The 12,807-nt window shown below is 37.6% G+C and overlaps 2 protein-coding genes across 2 annotated transcripts; both read left to right on the plus strand.

Annotated features, from left to right (window-relative positions):
• Positions 1 to 494: 494 nt before the first annotated feature.
• Positions 495 to 1,436, plus strand: LOC141713863 (3-ketoacyl-CoA synthase 5-like). Its single transcript, XM_074517433.1, has one exon. It carries the CDS (start codon positions 495 to 497, stop codon positions 1,434 to 1,436), a length of 942 nt encoding a protein of 313 aa, XP_074373534.1.
• Positions 1,437 to 10,618: 9,182 nt separating this feature from the next.
• On the plus strand, positions 10,619 to 12,358 carry LOC141723203 (3-ketoacyl-CoA synthase 6-like). The gene has a single exon (XM_074525080.1). It carries the CDS (start codon positions 10,701 to 10,703, stop codon positions 12,225 to 12,227), a length of 1,527 nt encoding a protein of 508 aa, XP_074381181.1. The 5' UTR covers positions 10,619 to 10,700; the 3' UTR covers positions 12,228 to 12,358.
• The last annotated feature ends 449 nt before the right edge of the window (positions 12,359 to 12,807 follow it).

Consider the following 12,807-nt stretch of genomic DNA (forward strand, 5'->3'; position numbering starts at 1 on the left):
TTTCATATATCAGCACCCATGATTTATTAATGAGTCGAACTCAAACAATTTTGGCTCAATTCAAGCTCAAACTCATTATTACCTCATGCATATTCACTAAAGGCATATCAAATTTATTATGCAACTACAAATTTAGATGTTCATTATATATCTGCCTCCTCCTGTCACCCTCTACTTGCACATCTCAATTTTAATCCGTCTCTTCATATACTTTTAGACATACTAAAGGCATATCAACGATGATGCCTCCCCAAATATTAAGTGATTTCGACATTTCTACCAAGATGAAGAAGTGTGTCAAACTAGGCTACCAGTATCTTGTGAACCACTTCGTTGCTTTTATCTTTGTACCAATCTTGGTTATAATTCTTTCTATCCAAGTACCTAATTGGGGTCCTCGTGAGATACTGCCCATTTTGGACTGTCTTCATTTTGATCACATCCAAATATTGTGTTCTTCCATTCTTGTCATTTCCTTATCGACCCTATACAAAATGTCCAAGCCTAGAACATTATATCTTATCGATTTTGTATGTTACAAAGCGCCTGCGGAGTTCCGTGTTAGTCCTGGTGTTTTCATCGAACATTCTAAGATTATATTTGAGTCAGAACCAAAAAGTTTCGAATTTCAACAGAAAGTTTTGGAGCGTACAGGCCTCGGTGAAGAGACTTGTTTGCCACCTGCATTATTAATAATCCCGCCGGATCCTACGTTGGAAGCTTCTAGGGAAGAAGCAGAGATGGTTATTTTCTCAGCTTTGGACTCATTATTCCTGAAAACGGGACTCAGTCCCAAGGACATAGATATACTTGTCGTTAACGTCAGCATTCTCTGTTTAATTCCGTCACTATCGTCCGTGGTGATTAATAAGTACCAAATGAAGGACGATGTTAAGAGCTTTAATATTTCGGGAACGGGCTGCAGTGGTAGTTTAGTCTCAATAAGTTTAGTCTGTGACCTTTTACAAGTTCACCCGGGTTACAACGCGGTTGTTGTGAGTGCAGAAGTCATAACAGCAAGTTATTACAAAGGGAAAGAAAGATCAATGCTTGTTCCAAATTGTTTATTTCGGATGGGAGGTGCAGCAATTCTTTTTTCAAATTTAGGGGTATGGCTGTCGAAAGAGCTAATGGCCGTAGCTGGAGAGGGCTTAAAACTAAATTTGACAGCTCTCGGTCCTCTTGTTCTTCCTGCATTTGAAAAATTACGTTACCTTGTGAACTTAATTGCTCGGAAGATAGCTAGCCACAGGTGGAGACCTTATATCCCAGACATCAAACAAGCATTTGAGCACTTTTGTATTCATGCAGGAGGGCGTGCTGTGATTGACGGGGTGCAGGACAGCCTGCAGCTATCAATGGAGCAAGTGGAGGCCTCAAGGTCTACACTGCATCGCTTTGGCAATACGTCATTGTTGAGTAACCAGCTCATCTAAAACCTTAAGGTGTTAGAGGAAGGCCCCAATAGGATCATATATTTAACACTCCCCCTCACTCGAAAGCCCATTTATGGGTCGAAGAGTGGAACATCGGCACCCATCTTTGGGGTATCAATTGCCTTTAGTGTCCACATTAAATTGTGAGAATGTTGGGGGTGGCTGGGAATCGAACCTTAGTCCTCCCGCCAGCCTAAGCTCTGATACCATGTTGAGTAACCAGCTCATCTAAAACCTTAAGGTGTTAGAGCAAGGCCCTAATAGGATCATATATTTAACAGTCATCGTCATCTTTATGGTACGTGATGAGCTATTTAGAGGCCAAGGGAAGGATGAAGAAACGTGATAGGATATTGCAAATATCATTTGGGAGTGGGTACAAGTGTAATACGGCTGTGTGGGAATGCATAAAAACAGTCGAAACCCCAACAGGGGGGCCGTGGATGGATTGCATTGATAAGTATCCGGCATGCATTCCCCGAGTGATAAAATCTACACATTAATATATGTAAAATGACTCGCAGATAAAGTAGAAAAGAGTGCAAGATACGATATTCATGTATTCTTCTACTGCATTACTGAATAAGAATCTCTACTGAATTATTACTAACTTGAACCAGACGCACAACATAGTAACTGTCAAACAGATAGTTGCTGAAGAACATAATTGTGTATATTGATAGATGAAAAATGATATATCTGAAAATGTGTATTTGTTACATTGATCTGCCTTATCTCTCCCTATTATATACCAAAGACTCTAACAAACTTTGTCCACTAGAGATGACAGTTGTATCTAGCTGTTAGACTGGACACCTGGACAGCACTGAGCTTGACTCCAGACTCCTGCTGTTATCACTCTTGTATATCACTTGATGTTGCAGCTTGAATGTTGGTTTTGTAGTCTCATTAAGTTGTATATTGTTAACATCCCCCCTCAAGTGAGGAGTGGAGAAGAGATTTGTAACTCCTAACTTGCCTAACAGATAGCTCAAATGAGTGGCACCAAGAGCTTTGGTAAAGAGATCAGCGGGTTGATCAGTACTAGGTAAATAAGCAGTGGTGATCACTCCCTTCTGCAGCTTCTCACGAACCAGATGACAATCAATTTCAATATGTTTCGTGCGTTCGTGATAAACTGGATTGGCCGCCTCAGACGAAGAACGAGAAACTGTATGTTGTTTCTTACTTTTCCAAGATATCAAGGAAGCCCCAAGGGTGATATAGAAGCCCGTGACTGATCTACGAGTAACTTTGCAGCCTCCCCAGTCAGCATCACAAAATGCCGTTAACTGAAGATTGGAAGAGGCAGATAGAAAAAGACCTTGACCACAGGTACCCTTAATATATCTTAGCAATTTAAAAACTGCTTGAAGATGACATGCTTTAGGGGCTGCCATAAACTGAGCCAGAACATGAACTGCATAGGAAATATCAGGACGTGAAATAGTAAGATATATTAAACGTCCCACAATACGTCTATATTGAGAAACATCTGAAATAACAGCAGAGTCATTAGAAGTGAGAAGTTGGTGATTCTGTTCCATGGGAACCACAAACGAGTGAGAGGTCAATAAGCCAACATCCTTGACCAAATCTAAAGTGTATTTTCGCTGGTTCAGATAGATACCAGAAGATGATTGAGCCAATTCCATTCCTAAGAAATACTTAAGAGTACCAAGATCTTTGACCTTAAACTGAGAGCTGAGAAAGGATTTGACAGTTTTGAGAAGAGACGCATCATTTCCAGCTAAAACCATGTCATCCACATACACTAATAAGGTGACAATGGAGGATTCCGTCTTGAAAGTAAAGAGAGTATGATCACTGACAGATTGAACAAACCCGAACTGAATTAAAGCAGCATACAATTTGAGAAACCATTGACGAGGGGCATGTTTTAGCCCATATAGTGACTTTTTGAGTTTACAAACAAGAACTTGACCAGGATACTTGGAAAGAATATCAGAAGAAGGTTGATAACCAGGTGGCAAGACCATGTAAACATCCTCATCTAACTCGCCGTGCAAGAACGCATTTGTAACATCTAATTGATCAATTATCCAATTCTTGACGGCAGCAACTGATACAAGAGTTCTGAAAGAAGACATTTTAGTAACCGGAGCAAATGTCTAAAAATAATCAACACCTTCGGTTTGTGTAAATCCCTTAGCTACCAATCGGGCTTTATAGCACTCTACGTCACCATTAGGGAGATACTTGACCTTAAAAATCCATTTGCAGCCAACAAGTTTTTGATTAGTAGGTAAAGGGACTACATCCCATGTATCATTAGCTTCGAGTGCAGCTAATTCAGTAGCCATAGCAACACACCACTCAGGATGTTGAACAGCTTGTTTATAAGAACAAGGCTCTAGAATTTTGGTAACATTAGCTAAGAAGTGTGAATAATCAAGGCTAAATGTTTCATATTGTAAACAATCTGGTAATACAAAAGCATTGTTTGCTTTGGACACAAAATGTTGAGGTAATCCAGTGTAATCCATATATCTGGAGGGAACATTTTTATGGCGAACAGGTCTGGAATAAGAAGTTTGTGATTGAGTTTCTTGGGAAGTCTGAGAGGTAGGAGAAGATGAATGATCAGGCAAAACATCAACAGAAATATCATCCGTGTAGGCTGGATCAGGAGAGGTATTTGTCATAAGCGAAGATGAAGGAACAATAGCTAAAGGTTCATCTGAAAACATGGAGGACGATTGAAATAAACTTGATGGTTCCATAGTCGTCATATTACGAAATGGTAAAATATGTTCAACAAATTGAACATTTCGAGACACAAACACTTTCTTTGTGTCCAAGTTTAAGAGACGATAGCCTTTTTGACCATATGGGTATCCTAGCAGGATACATTTAGATGCTCGAGAAGCAAATTTATCTACAGGTTTTGGAATTACAGATGCATAACAGAGAGAGCCAAAAACTCAAATATTACTATAATCAGGAGCTTTATTGAACAGGATATGATGTGGAGATTTACCACCCAAAACAACAGTAGGTAGTCTATTTAACAGATAGGTGGCTGTCACGAGACTATCACCCCAAAAACGAATTGGTAAATTGACATGAAAGTGTAGAGCTCGCGCAATGTTCAACAATAGACGATGTCTTCTTTCCACACGACCGTTCTGTTGTGGTGTATATACACAACTAGTTTGATGAAGAATCCCCATAGACTTCAATGTTTGAGACAACTCTTTATTTAGAAACTCAGTACCATTGTCTGTACGAAGTATTTTAACAGTAGTTCCAAACTGGTTTTGCACATAGGCCAAAACTCTTTTATGATTGAAGCTACATGTGATTTGCTGGATAATAAAAAGACCCATGTGATCCTAGACTTACCTTCTAAAAGAGTTAAAAATTGATTGCATTTATCATGTGTAGTCCTAGCATAAGGACCCCACATGTCAGCATGAACTAATTGGAACAACTCAGTTGAACAAGCAGAACTACTGGGAAAGGGTAAAACAAATTGTTTAGAAAAATGACAGGAATCACAATCTTGAAAAGTAGAAGTACATTTTACAGACAATTGTTGTAAAACAGATGCAGGGACATGTCCCAATTTGGCATGCCAGATATCAGAAGAAACAGTAGTAATGTGATTACAATGTGAATCAAAACTAGTAGCATTATAAATCATAGCAGCACTGAGAGACTCAGAAACATCCAGAGATGCAGAATTGAGCAAGTAAAGACCATCTTTGCTATTACCAATCTCTAACCCCCCTTCCATGTAGGGGCCTGAATGTAACAGGAGGAAGCAGAGAAAGTAGCAGTAAGATTAGAATCTTTATGAAGTTTAGAAATGGACAACAGAATGTGAGTAAAAGTAGGAACACACAAAACTTGATGAAGAATAAGACCAGATTTGAACTTGACATCACCAACATGAGTAACACTAATAAGTGTACCATTAGGAAGATGTAGTTCAGCTGAACATTGTATAAGATTACTCAAAACATCTAAACTAGCAGTGATATGATCAGTTGCTCCTGAGTCAATAATCCATTGACTTTTAACTGAAAAAACATTGGAAGTAAACAATGTACCTGCTAGATGAACAGTGTTGGCAGAGGGCCAAGTAGATGTAGTTGTCTCAGCACTAGGAGCTTTCAAGCTGGTTTGTAGCAGTTAGACTAGATTTTGAAATTGACTATCTGACAGTCCATGAGATGAAGCACTTACTTCATTTTTTATGGCACTAGATGCACCAGAAGAGCCAGAGATATTAGTAGAAGTAACCTGAGTTGCACTTGCACGCTGAGTAATACTAATCCTTGGTTTCAGTTTTGGTTTACCATAAAGTCTGTGCCAAGAGGGATAACCAACAACACAGAAACACTTATCTTTTGAATGACCAGGCATCTGACAATATTCACAAATGAGAGAAGCATCTGCATTTTGTTTCTTCATGAAACCACCAGTATTCTGACTACCACATGGAGTTCTAGCTGAAAAATGCCCTGGAACACTACTTCGAACATTGAGTGCAACATTTGCAGTATTGAAACCAGTTAAATTATGTACATCTCGTTGATTTTCTTCTTGCAATAGCATAGCATAACACTGGCTTAGTGTAGGTATAGGCAGTGACACTCATGGATCCTTGAGATAACTGAGTAATTTCTTTTCGCAGATTAAACAACTTAGGTAGATTGCTTTGTGCATATCTAATTGCTAATTCTTTCCAGATTAGATGAGCAGAATCCATGTATACAATACTGTTAGGTATATCAGGAGAAACAGAGTTAAGTAGCCACAATATTACCATATGATTGCATCGATTCCAGTGTCCTGCAAGAGCAGAAGATGCCGCTGGTTTAGCATTGGATCCATCAACAAATCATAATTTCATCTTTGATGATAAAGCAATTTTCATTGATCTACTCCATTGCGAGTAATTTTGTTCGTTGAGAATGATTGTAGTCAAACTCATTCCAGGATTATCAGATGTAGACAGATAGTAGGGATGATTGACATCAATTCCAGGTGTTGCCGCCATTGTTGTACGGACAAGATGAATTGTAAAGAAAAACTACAAACCCTAGCTTCAACAAATGATGAAATTGAACCTGTACGGCTTCAATCAGATCGTTAACGAAGATTCACAGATCACTAATGAATGTGAAAGAATCAAAATAGAGTACGAAACTCTGAGATCGAGCACGAAGGCTCTGATACCATGTCAAACAGATAGTTGTAGAAGAACATAATTGTGTATATAGATAGATGAAAAATGATATATCTGAAAATGTGTATTTGTTACATTGATCTGGCTGATCTCTCCCTATTATATACCAAAAACTCTAACAAACTTTGTACACTAGAGATGACAGCTGTATCTAGCCGTTAGACTGGACACCTGGACATCACTGAGCTTGACTCCAGACTCCTGCTGTTATCACTCTTGTATATCACTTGATGTTGCAGCTTGAATGTTGGTTTTGTAGTCTCATTAAGTTGTATATTGTTAACGGTAACCTACAGGCTTGCTAGATTTTTACCAATTTGACTGCAACAAACTATCTGCTAGGAGGAAATGCTTATTATTACAGAACTACCCCTCATGCATCAGACTACTTGGCTATCCGGTTCCTATAGAAAATATTAAGGGCACAAAAGCAGACCGCAGAGCTAAGTATCAACTTTGTAAATATTAATAACAATCTAACAGTGCCGAAAGCTCTGCAGCATACATATTTTTACAAACATTTAAAATTTCTCAATCTCATGGGCAACCTCTTAAAAGTTGGTTCACCTTTAATTGCATTTGCAGTGTGAATTCATCACACAGTGTGATGAAGGGATAAGTGTGTCTTTATCCACTGATTATTATATAATAAAACAACAGAATCAGGTAAGAGTTAATTCAACAAAATTAAGTTCCAGTTTTTAATAATGAATCATACGCTCCTCCTGTGAATCCATCCACGATGTTTATGTCCTCTCCATAGTCCATTCTATCCTCGCAATTCCAAACTAGATATCAGTACTGCCATTTAATAAAGGATGTAATCTAGTAAGAGGCACCGGGGGACACGTGTATAAATCAAATTTTAGGTTTTTCTATCATTATTTTTTTTGAAACTATATGAAAGTGCCCCATAAAATTCAAAATCATGTTTTCCCAAAATTTACTCGGTGTCCACCTAAAAGTATAGTTTCTAGATCCGTCTCTGCTCACACACACAATTGTCTCCCCTGTGGGCTGTGGCTCCAACCCTCAACATTTGGTAGCTACAGCAAATGGACATCCATTAGGCAAAGCCTTGCAGCTAAATGTCATAACAACGTTACCCCCTCTCATATTCTTTGCTCTTCTCTCTTTTATCCTTCACTGACTTTCTGCATGATATTTCATTCTTCCCAACTGACTGAGCTGTTTTGCATGAGCAATTGGTAATGAGAGTTTTATCTTAAGTTATAGAATGGAAGGAGTACGACAGATCGTTTCCTAAGTTCCAGTCGATCGAAGAAACCAAACTAGTGTAAAAATTTGGTTAGTCTGTAGATTAGTCTCATCTAACATAATAACTTGTTGATTTACCAGTTTGTAATAAATTCTAATTTCTAGTATATTTTGAGGTCTTTGTGTGCTTACACGTATAAGGTGTATAATCCACAGCCTTCTTGATTTTAACATTATGGAATTCAGTTAAAAAATTCTGTTCTTAAACAGCTATATTAAGATCCAATATCCTCATCCAGCAAGATTAACATTTTACAATTTGCAATGACAATTAGATAAACCAATGATTAGCTGTAACTTTGAGATTGTACCCTCGTTTGGACAGCCATTAATTGCTAGATCTGCTTCAGGACTATAAAGATAAAGATTAAAGTTAGATAGTTTTTGCAAAATAAGGAACAGAAAATATATGATAGTGAGCAGTAGGGATCTGTAAAATGACTCAAACGACTTAACAAGACGAAACAAGATCAAAATAATCTTGTAAATACTCATTCACATGTTGAGTTAAGATTGTACTGAACTGGACCAGAAGTCTGGACCGTTATAACAGTCCAACCAACAAAGTGTGCTTTAAGGGTTGTAAGAACTTAATTTACGAGGTTGATCTACCCGAATTAATTACCATGATCTGAAGCCTTTAAAATCTCTAAGATGTCATAGCCGCACTGCACGACTATCATTTATACCCATTACAGATGCCTCAGACACACAATTCTTCGACTTCTGTCATGCCAAAGTACGCACAACTAGGATTTCAGTATCCCATGTACCAATTCCGTACCATTATGCTCATAACCAGTTGACAATTATTTTTTGTACCTAAAGCTATCTCAACATTTCACCAAGATTGGCAAGTAGAATCTTTAAATCACAGTTTAACACTCGACCTTTTGTACTTTTTTTTCTTATCGTTATTAGGACCAAATTAAAAGTGGACTGTACTCCCACAGGATCTCTGGTCCAGATTACGAGTTAGTATGCACCGAACAACTCATGAGCAAGATGGAACTAGGAACTAGCTATGCATCTAAGGTAAAAATGCCAAGGTCACAGACTCACAACTCTGCACAAATGGTGTAAATATTAGCAACTTGAAAGGTACAAATCATCTTGCTACCACTACCATGGTTTTAACTTTCAACTAAAACTTCGGTTGTTCTTGTAGTATAGCATTACCAAAGTGGAGAAAACGGGCACATAATTTAAGTTTGCTTCCATACTTAGATAGTTAGATGACACCTAATGCTTTATGATAGTGAGTATCCCATCACAAATGTTTTCTTTATTTAACAACAGTATTATAAATAGTTCATAGAAAATAGTTTATGAACAAGCTCAATAACTAGTTCATGATTATGTTTATGAGCATACTCTTATAATATGTTTGGTTATTAAATAATTGTGATATCATTTACTTTGGATGGAATTTGAACTTTATTTAGTTAATTTGCAGTTTCAATCTTATCTGTATTGTATTTTCAAAGAGTTTTAAGAATAACAACACAAGTTCGTCGGACATGAGCCGGTTATAACACATGTCTATAAAAAAATACTTAAAACATATTTGTCGGTGAATAATCTAGGACGACAATTTATGCACAATACAATTTTACAATTTGCATACTTTATATTAAGAATAAAAATAGTAAATCACAAGTTTGCTCATTTTATTATGCAACTATAAATTTAGATGTCATAGATCATCACCAATAGCTCAATTTATACTTGTATCTACTTCGGTACTTTCAAGTTTACATCAGTCAGTTATTGAATCTATGTCTCTGTCAATTCTGACAAGTAAAATCTTTGAATCACGGTTTAAGGCTCGACCTTCTGTACTTTGTTCGTATCTTTATTAGTACCTGACCTCTGGAACAAATTAAAAGTGAACTGTACTCTCCCACTAGCTACTGTACATTTCTCTGGTCCAAATTCAAGTTAGTATGCACCGAACAACTGATCAGAAAGATGGAACTAAAAACTAGCCTAGCCATGCACCTAAGGTCTCAACAGGCTTACAAAATGCCAAGGTCACAGGCTCACAGCTCTGCAAGAATGGTGTATTAGTAACTTTGGAAAAATCATCACATACCATGGTTTTTAACTTTCAACTAAAACTTCGGTTTTTCTTGTAGCATTAGCACAGAAAAAGAAAGGGCACATAATTCAATTTCGCTTCCATATCATATGACACCTAATGCTTCATGCTAGTGATAATTAAATAATTGTGATGTCATTTACTTTATTTGGAATTAATTGAACTTTATTTAGATTAGTTTGCGGATTCAATCTTATTTTATTATATTTTTAAAGAGTTTCGAGAACAGCATAAATGAGAAAATTTGTGAGCAGAAATTTGTGAGACATCACGAACAGTTGAAGCTCGAGTTCGTGAAAAAACACTTAAAGACATTAATTAAAGTTTTTCGAGAACAAGGCATATGATACATGCACACCATAAATTTATAATTTGCATACTTTATTAAAAGTAACAAAAATATATTACAAACTTGCTTAATAATTTTTTGTTATGCAAATGCAATTGTAGATTTAGGTGTGCATATATCTGCCCCATAATTTGTTAATGAGTCTAACTTCAACCATTTTGGCTCAATTCAAGCTTTCAAATTCAAACTCATTATAACCTCATGCATGTTCCATATATGTTCTTTATATATCTGCCTCCTCCTGTCACCCTCTACTTGCATATCTCAATTTTAATCCATCTCTCCATATATTTTAGACATTGAAAGGGCATATCAACGATGATGCCTCCACAAATATTAAGTGATTTCGACATTTCTGCAAAGATGCAGAAGTGTGTCAAACTAGGCAAGTGTGTCAAACTAGGTTACCAGTATCTTGTGAACCACTTTGTTGCTTTTATCCTTGTACCAATCTTGGTTATTCTATCTATCCAAGTACCTAATTGTGGTCTTCGTGAGATACTGCCCAATTTTAACTGTCTTCAGTCTGATCACATCCAAATATTGAGCTGTTCCTTTTTTGTCATCTTTTTATCCACCATATACAATCTGTCCAAGCCTAGAACATTATACCTAGTCGATTTTGCCTGTTACAAAGCGCCTGCCGCGTTGCGTGTTACTTCTGGTGCTTTCACTGAACATTCTAAGATTATATTTGAGGCTGAACCCAAAAGTTTCGAATTTCAACAGAAAGTTTTGGAGCGGACAGGCCTCGGTGAAGAGACTTGTTTGCCACCTGCATTACATTTAATCCCACCGGATCCTACGTTGGAAGCCTCTAGGGAAGAAGCGGAGATGGTTATTTTCTCAGCTTTGGACTCATTATTCCTGAAGACTGGACTCAGTCCCAAGGACATAGATATACTTGTCGTAAACACCAGTTTTTGCTCTTTAACTCCGTCATTATCGTCCGTGGTGATTAATAAGTTCAAAATGAAGGACGGTGTAAAGAGCTTTAATATTCTGGGAATGGGCTGCAGTGGTAGTTTAGTCTCAATAAGTTTAGTCCGTGACCTTTTACAAGTTCACCCGAGTTACAACGCGGTTGTGGTGAGTGCAGAACTCGTAACAATAGGTTATTACAAAGGGAAAGAAAGATCAATGCTTGTTCCGAATTGTTTGTTTAGGATGGGAGGTGCAGCCATTTATTTTTCAACCAGAAAGTCCTTTGGCAATTTTGAGGCCAAATACCGTCTTCTCCACCTACTTCGTCGTAACACAGCTTCTGATGACAGGTCCTATAATTGTGTTTATCTGAAAGAAGACCAGAAGGGAAATTTAGGGGTATGGCTGTCGAAAGAGCTAATGGCCGTAGCTGGAGAGGGCTTAAAACTAAATTTGACAGCCCTCGGCCCTCTTGTTCTTCCTGCATCCGAGAAATTACTCTACCTTGTGAACTTAATTGCTCGAAAGATATTTAGCCACAGGTGGAGACCTTATATCCCAGACTTCAAACAAGCATTTGAGCACTTTTGTATTCATGCAGGAGGGCGTGCTGTGATTGACGGGGTGCAGGACAGCCTGCAGCTATCAATGGAGCAAGTGGAGGCCTCAAGGTCTACACTGCATCGCTTTGGCAATACGTCATCGTCATCTTTATGGTACGTGATGAGCTATTTAGAGGCCAAGGGAAGGATGAAGAAACGTGACAGGATATTGCAAATATCATTCGGGAGTGGGTACAAGTGTAACACCGCCGTGTGGGAATGCATTGAAACAGTCGAAACCCCATCAGGAGGACCATGGATGGATTGCATTGATAAGTACCCGGCATGTCTTCCCCGAGTGATAAAATCTACACATTAATGTATGTAGAATGAGACGCAAATAAAATCAGAAAAGAATGTAAGATATATTCATATATTGTATTCTACTACATTACTGAATAAGAACCTCCACTAAATTATATTATCTTGAACAAGAGGCACAACATAGTAACCTACTGGCTGCATCAGTGTGTATTATGTTTCTATGCACAATGTTTTTATGTTTTAAAGCCTAATATTTCTAGTTCTTACGCTTGCTGGTTGATACCTGCCGGATTTAGAAATCTGGAACTGTAAAGCAAGTATAGTATTAGCTTGCATTATTTTGTAGCTTGAATTAGTTAATTATATGAAGTAAATAGTAAGATCTTCATTTCATGAGAAACCACTAAGATATATATGACCTAAAAAACCCGAAAGAAGTACTCAACTGGTAACCAGATTTCACGAAATCCTGATGTTTGCCTTGCTGACAACATTTTAACCAATTTGACTGCAACAAACTTCCTGCTAAGAGGACAAGTTTATTAATACTGAACTCCAAACTTGAAGGCACAAAAGCAGAGCCAAGTATCAACTCTGTAAATTGCAATAACAATCTAGCCAGTGGCAAAGCTCTG

This window comes from Apium graveolens, chromosome 1, assembly GCF_009905375.1.
Source record: "Apium graveolens cultivar Ventura chromosome 1, ASM990537v1, whole genome shotgun sequence".
Lineage (NCBI taxonomy): Eukaryota > Viridiplantae > Streptophyta > Magnoliopsida > Apiales > Apiaceae > Apium > Apium graveolens.